This window comes from Salmo trutta, chromosome 5 (assembly GCF_901001165.1).
Source record: "Salmo trutta chromosome 5, fSalTru1.1, whole genome shotgun sequence".
Lineage (NCBI taxonomy): Eukaryota > Metazoa > Chordata > Actinopteri > Salmoniformes > Salmonidae > Salmo > Salmo trutta.
In genome coordinates, this window is record NC_042961.1 from 57996369 (window position 1) to 58004159 (window position 7791).

Below are 7791 nucleotides of genomic sequence, written 5' to 3' on the forward strand. Positions count from 1 at the left end.
CTCCTCTCCTCTCTCTTTCTCTCTCTTTCTCCTCCTCATCCACCCCCTCCACTCATCCCAGGAGGTTATTGTCTGGTTGAGTGTTCTCCCGGTCTCCAAACCACCACATCCTGCCTAATCTGATAACGAGAGGCGCTGACAACCTCGCCCTCTCTAACACACTCTCACACACACACACACACACACACACATACACACACACACACACACACACACACACACACACACACACACACACACACACACACACACACACGTAGACACACACACGTAGACACACACACTAACGAGACCAACAGCTGTTCCATGTACAGCAACACGTTCCTTTAGAACACATTCCACGTTCCATGTTCTAATCCCTCTCATAACGAGACTTCCCATATTCATCACATTTTATTGATGAGCTCTCTCACAACTATCCTGCTTTCACAGTGATAGAGACATACTAGAGATGCTAGTTTACAGGTCAAGAGGAATAGGAGGAAGTTGGAAGCTCTCCCTCTGATGGTTAGATTCAGAGGGTAATCTGATCATGGATCTGTGGGGCAGATTCTGCCCCAAGCGAGGGCGAGGCCCATTATCAGAAGACAGGAAGTTATCAATTTGATCTGTCAAGGAGAATGATCTCATTGGTTAATCTGTCAAAGGGAGTGATCTCATTGGCTATGTTGTCAGCGATGGTGGTGAGGGACAGGAGAGAGTTGTCCAGTGGAAGATGATAGAGGAGATCATCAATAACTGCTTATTGCGGTATAGGGAAGGTGAAGGTGGTTATCACACACATGGACACACCCTCTTTGAGATGCTTGACAGAAAATGATTAATAGCTTTTTTGTGTCATGTTTAGAAATCATTTGTGGGGATACAAATGATCTTTATCAGCCCTTTATTGAATATTTTAGTCAGTGAATACATTGGCAAAACGTAGCTTATTGTTGTGCCATTTCAGTAATATTTTCTTATTGGTACTATTGCAACCAAGCCTCCCAGATGAGGCCCTAGGAGACAACACCAGTTCCACTGCAGTCCCAAGAGGAATCCAACAACAAACAGGACTGTATCCATCATCAGGCCATGTCAGAGACTGTTACATTCACACACACACACACACACACACACACACACACACACACACACACACACACACACACACACAGAGAAAAACAAGGAAAGGAAAGATCAACAGAGTTGACGTGGAAAAATTCACAAATGTGGCAATCTCCACTAACTCATACACACACCAGAATGATTCTTCCCGTGGTCCTAGTAAAACAGCATATGGAAGCCATTCAACTTCCCAGGTAGATTGGAGCTCAAAGAGGGAACGAGACAGACAGACAGGAGTGTGCGTGTCTGTGTGAAGCTATGTGTCTGTGTGTGTAAGAGAAAGAAAGGGGGAAGAAGGAGAGTTTATGTTCATCATTCAATAGTGAGCCTTCGGGATGTGTGTGTGTGTGTGTGTGTGTTCTTGTGAACCATCTGTGTGTATTTATGCATGCAAGACAGGCAAGTGTGTTTCTGCTAATGTGGGAACTGGTAACCAGAGGCTTTCACAGATTCCCATTCATTCCTTATCTTTGTGTGTGTGTGTGTGTGTGTGTGTGTGTGTGTGTGTGTGTGTGTGTGTGTGTGTGTGTGTGTGTGTGTGTGTGTGTGTGTGTGTGTGTGTGTGAACTAATAATAGAGGAACAGTTCGTCCTCCATGACAGATTTGGCCCTCTGTGCTGTGTGAGCCCTCAGGAAGATACTCTGAGATAAAATAATGAGATAATACAAGACTTGCAGAGAGCTGTGTTCAGAGCTCTTCTTCTATGGTGGGCCGGGGCCATGTTGCTACTGTCTGAGCTCTTCTTCTATGGTGGGCCGGGGCCATGTTGCTACTGTCTGAGCTCTTCTTCTATGGTGGGCCGGGGCCATGTTGTAACTGTCAGAGCTCTTCTTCTATGGTGGGCCGGTGCCATGTTGCTACTGTCTGAGCTCTTCTTCTATGGTGGGCCGGGGCCATGTTGCTACTGTCTGAGCTCTTCTTCTATGGTGGGCCGGGGCCATGTTGCTACTGTCTGGCTCATCTTGTAGGTATTCAGACACACTTGGAGAGAAATAAGGGTAAGTGTGCATCCCAAATGGCATCATATTTCCTACATAGTGCACTACTTTTGAACAGAGCCTTTTCTGAATATAGTGTGTTACTTTTGACCACCTGGGCCCATAGTAGAGCACTATATATGGAATATGGTGCCATTTGGGATAAAACCTTAAATATGAAGTGTTTCTGTTACTATTTGTAACATATGTGTCATTATTGGTTGGTAAGTCACGCTGTGGTATTACAGTGGGGGCTGACTGTTGGCTCTGGGAGGATAGCTGGAATGAGGGCTCCAGTGCCAGGGGCATACCGGAAGAGGGTCTTTATAATGGCTGTGTGTGTGTGTCTGAGAGACAGGAAGAGAAGGAAATTAAAATGGTTGAAGAATGAGGTCAATTACTTCTCTCTCATTTCTGACTTCAAACAAGTTCAAATTTCTTTATTAGCATTTCTAAACTACATCTCAAACATCTCGGTCGTGTTAAATAGAGCACTCACAGGAAAACGGCTTAAAACACTTTGCAGAGAAGTCCAGGTAGTCCCTCCTTGTTTAAGTCCGTTTTGTCCCTAATGAACATGACCCAGCAAAGCAATACTCAGCCACTATAGTGAAATGAATCCTTCTACTGGCACACACTGAGACACACGGATTCATTTTATAGGTGAAAGGTCAGAGGTTAAAAGGCTGTGGTGTGTGTCTCTCTATGGAGGTGGTTGGGGGCAACGACCAGATTCACAGAAACAAATTCCAGATGCTGAGGAATGTGTCGTTATCGGGAACACTGTGCCCCAGTAACCCTAACCCTGACCCTGTGCCCCAGGCGTCCTTGTGTGTATCCGTGCGTGTGTCTGTGTATCCGTGCGAGTCTGGGAAACTGGGCGCCCCCCTAACCTCTGGTGTGTTCCACAAAACTCTGACACAGCAGATAGAGGTGAAAGGTCATGAGAACTCCGATTTGACATGTCTCTCCAATGGGTGAGTCCCAAATGGCTCCCTATATAGTGCACTACATTTGACCAGAGCCCTGTGGGTAGTGCACTATATAGGAAATAGGGTGCCAATCGGAACACACCCCATGTCTCTTCCTCTCTGGCCTCTTATTAAAAATATATATATCCATCCAAAATGGAGCCTGTACATGTTGCTCTAAAGGGTCCTGACTAGGGTGGCAAAATTACACTAACTTTCCCCCCAAATACCATGGTTTTCCAGAAATCCTGCTTATTCCCTCCTGATTCCAGGAAAGTTCCAACCAGGATTTCTGGTAAACACAGAAATGTAGGAAAAGTTAGCAGACTTTCGCAAGCAGTAACCCTAGTGGTTTGGCTGAAGTTCCCCCTATAAGCTCTGATCTATGTTTATGCTAATGGTAGGGTAAACTGATCCTATATCTGTGGTTAGAGACTGTTCAGAGGGAATCAGGTTGGTTCAGATAAGTACAGACCAGGATGGCCCTCTGTAGCTCAGCAGGTAGAGCATGGCGCTTGTAACGCCAGGGTTGTAGGTTCGATCCCCGGGACCACCCATAGGTAAAAATGTATATACGCATGACTAAGTCTCTTTGGATAAAAGTCTGCTATAAAACAGATCATATTTAAATGTCAAGGACATGTAATTGCTAAATAAACATTTAATTAACCATGGCCTATCCATGTTTTTAATTTGGAAAATATATAAGTTGCGTCTCAAACGCACCCAATTCCCTACATAGTGCACTACTTAGGCCCTGGTTGAAGGTAGTGCACTAAATTGGGAATAGGGTGCCATTGGGGATGCAACCATCGGTTTGTTTTGCTTCTGGGTACAGTACATTTTCAGATGACATTCATTTAATACAAATGTGTCAGTAGCAAGAAGTGTAGGCTAGTGTGTGACAGCTCAGATCGAATAGCAGAGTAGCCTATGATTGGTCCGTTAGGCCTGTCAGTCAAAGTCAGTATTGCAGGCTCCTCTGTCACCATTGGTTAGATTGTCAGAATGGTATGTGCTGTCATAAGCCTCATAGCACACTGTTTTCTTGTAAGTCTTGGGCTTTGCTGTCTCTGTGCCATTCCTTCCACAAGGGGAACCTCTATCTTAATGTTCCATTCCAATCCAAAGAAATACAATAACCGTTGTTTCCCTCTTCTCACTGTTCCAATGAAATGCTCCATTTGAAAAAAATTGTTCCATTCATTATCATACAACGGCATCACAGGAGAGTCAACTGGGCTCAATCCAGAATTCCAATTCCAGAACCAGAACATGTAGAACCCCCCCCCCAAAAAAATGTTTTTCCCATCGTCATCACAAGGTGTTAGTGGAAGACTTTCCCTTAGAGGACAGCACCTGTCGAAACCTCCTCTTCAGCTCCTGCATGTTGGGGGACTTGGGCCGGGCCAGGTGCAGTCCCCCTCTCCTTTTCTCCCCGTTACCCCCGCCCAGCGCCCGGCTCACCTCGCCACAGAGGTGCAGGAAGGCGGCGTGGACCCCCTCGTGGTTCTCCCTGGCAGACGCTTCAAAGTATGGCCCACCCAGAGAGGCTGCCAACGTCTCGCCCTCGTCAGCCGGCACCTGGCGGGCACGAAGGAGGTCGCTCTTGTTGCCCACCTGCGAGGAGAGGAGAGAAGGATTAGAGAAATGTTAAGGCGACGTCCAGAAATACTTCCTGAAAATAAAAGGTTATCTATTTAGACACCAGTATGACAAGGACATACCTGGAGACTTAAATAATAATAAAAAAACATCAATCTCCCGTAATATAACAGTCAAACCCACCAGTATAACAGGTATGTTCCCTGCAGGGTGGATGCGTCTGACGTGCTGGTAGAGAGGCTGGATGGTTCTATAACTGCTGTGGTCGGTGATGGAGAACACCAGAACGTATCCATCCGCCCAGTAGATAGACCTGTTGATCTGCTCCTGACAATATAGCCCCTCTGCATCGTCCTGGGGGGTGGAGGGGGGGGGGGGTAATAGAGCATGTCACATCTGTCTGTCTCTAATACTCAAAACCCACTGGTACAGACTGATGTAGACAGTGATGCTTTCATCTGCCCTCCTACACTAGCCTATTAGTGTTATTATGAGAAGCCTGCTTTTGGCTATTATTCTGAGATTATGGAGAAGACAGACAGAACGCCCTCTTTACCTCAGATTGTAGTTTGTTTACAAAACCAGGCCTTTGAACAGGTGGTTAGTTTGATAAATGAACGGGAGACTCCCTTAGGGAGTCACTGAACTCATCACAACCACTACAGAGAGTAGAGAGAGAGAAAAATGACTGGGATATGCCTCGATACTGGATGTAGGCTCATGTCCACAAAGGGTCTCAAAATAGGAGTGCTGATCAGGTCCTAACCTGCCCATATAATCTCATTCATTGTGATCTAAAAGGGCGTAACTGATCCTAGATCAGCACTCTACTCAGAGGCTTTATAGGGGCCCTGGTCTACTGTAACATGATATATTATTACTGATAATGAAGAATGGAAAATGAGGAGATGTTTCTACTTGTTATATCCAGATCTGGGTCAAATACATACATAGGCTACTGTATGTCAAATACTTTTTGTGATTGAACCAATAAAATGGAACAGTCAAAGTGTTGTCTGTGTGAGAACATCCTAAAGAAGGAGGTTAGAATACCTCTATCCCAAGGGAGACTTGGCATGTAATTTAAAGTATTTGACCCCACGTCTGGTTAGATAGACCCCTAGGCTGTAGCGAGGACCAGCAGTTACCTTTAGACTAGAGAGACACCGGGGCGTTCCAAATGACACCCTATTGTAGCGCCCTTCTTCTGACCAGCGCACGTAAGGATCTGGTGAAAAGTAGTGCACTGTGTATAGAGAATCGGGTGCCATTTTGGGACACATCATTGTGTGTTTAGAGAGAGAGAGAGAGAGAGAGAGAGAGACCTACCTGTAGAGAGACACAGGGTGTGTCCTGAATCTGCAGTGAGACCTGTTCTCCATCTAGATTGATCTTTCTGGAGTAAAGGGCCCCTGGAAAACAGAGATTAGCAACACGCATGATGGATAGATATGCAACACATTAGGATGCCTTGTACTGACGGGTTGTTTTTAAACACAGGAGGCTATAGTAAACTAGTGTGTGGCTATTTCAACATTTTTACAATGTGAAATGACAGATATTATATGAGCGTGCACTGTGAGAATGATACAAATCCTACCTGTGTTTGCCTCATAGTCCCCAATGAACCTCTTGGTCAGAAACCTGACTATCAAAGCTGTGAATGAAACAACGAGATGAATAGTCTCCATTGAGCAACACCTTGAGAATAATACTGCAGGCTACATATCTTTCATTGTTGACATAAGAGAATACTGCAGGCTACATATCTTTCATTGTTGACATGGCCTGCTCCTTAGGTGGTATAGACCAGCTTCCCATCAGTCTGTCTGCATCCAGACACAAATTCGACCCTATTCCCTACATAGGGGTTTAGTTAAAAGTAGTTCACTATATAGGGAATCGCTGGCGACACTGTTTACCACTAGCTGTCCAACTGGCACACCAGTGTGTAGCCTAGAGGCCTATTCTACAGAGTACAGACAGACATAGCCTAATACAATATCTAAGTCACATGTGTCAAACTCATTCCATGGAGGGCAGAGTGTCTGCGAGTTTTCGCTCCTCCCTTGTACTTGATTGATGAATTAAGGTCACTAATTTGTAAAGAACTCCCCTCACCTGGTTGTCTAGTTTTTAATTGAAATGAAACAAGAAAATAAGAAACAGCCGCAAACAGGCCGTCCATGGAATGAGTTTCACACCCCTGATTGAAGTGATAGGTGGAAATATGAATAGGTACAATTTGTTTCAAAATCGACATGGATTGTCTGCATAATAAAAGGATTTGTTGCCAATCCGTTTGACAAACTAATGCAAATTAATTATTTTCATTCTAGCCTTCATTCTCTATTTGCATAGAAAAATTACGTATAGGCCTAAAATTGATAACTTTTTTTATATATACACACATTTTCACATTGATTCTTGTTTTCAGATTCCAACAGTGCGCTACAGCGCACTTCTCAAAAAGTGATTAACCATGTCTCCTACCTGTCTTCCCGACGTTGCTCGCTCCCAAAACCACAATCTTGACGTTTTTGTTGGGCACGCAGTCTAGAATGGGATACTCCGGTATTGGAACTAGCAGAAAGTTGCTAGAACCACTATTCATTGTTCTCGGTGGGTCGACAAGAAGACGCATTTAGAAGCCCCTTGTGAGTCCAGTCTGGGAATACCGTTCCTCTTTCTCCTCGTCCCCCCCAACTACTAAAATACTCCACTGTCTCTCGATGCACCCGATCTCGATAAGAACAGAAACTGGCTCCTACTTCGAAACAATCCTGCCTACCGTTTGAAGATCCCTTGCATTGAGCGCTAAACAAATTGACATAATCAAGTTTCTTTTGGCGCCCATGGTCCTAGACCGTTAGGCTATCCGATTGTAGATTGTATCCTTGGAACCGTTATTTCACATAGGATAAGTAGAGACAGAGCACCGAACGGTCATATAAACAATGAAGGGCAGACAAGTCAATCCCGCCACTTCCCGCAGCAGTTGTTAGTCAAGTGAGAGAAGAGTCAGACAAACCGGGGTGGGATGAGAGAGAACGGGGCGTGAATGAGTAGCCGAGCATGGATTTGCTGACAGCACAACCCCTACAAATCGCTGACCTGTTAGTATCTGGAC

General features: G+C 45.0%; 1 protein-coding gene across 1 annotated transcript; it reads right to left on the reverse strand.

Moving 5' to 3' along the window:
• Window positions 1-2493: 2493 nt before the first annotated feature.
• Window positions 2494-7661, reverse strand: LOC115194645 (ras-like protein family member 11A-like). Its single transcript, XM_029754505.1, has 5 exons — window positions 7155-7661; window positions 6262-6318; window positions 5991-6073; window positions 4845-5015; window positions 2494-4676 (listed from the first exon to the last, which is right to left on the reverse strand). Exons 1-5 carry the CDS (start codon window positions 7303-7305, stop codon window positions 4374-4376), a joined length of 765 nt encoding a protein of 254 aa, XP_029610365.1. The 5' UTR covers window positions 7306-7661; the 3' UTR covers window positions 2494-4373.
• Between the last annotated feature and the right edge of the window lie 130 nt (window positions 7662-7791).

What these genes read in the sequence shown, in the direction of transcription:
- LOC115194645 (XM_029754505.1), bottom strand. Translation starts at nt 7,305, where the DNA reads ATGCGTCTTCTTGTCGACCCACCGAGAACAATGAATAGTGGTTCTAGC. An exon ending in GAGCAACGTCGGGAAGACAG is followed by an intron (nt 6,319 to 7,154) that starts GTAGGAGACATG and finishes TTTCATTCACAG; the next exon opens with CTTTGATAGTCAGGTTTCTG. An exon ending in GGACTATGAGGCAAACACAG is followed by an intron (nt 6,074 to 6,261) that starts GTAGGATTTGTA and finishes TCTGTTTTCCAG; the next exon opens with GGGCCCTTTACTCCAGAAAG.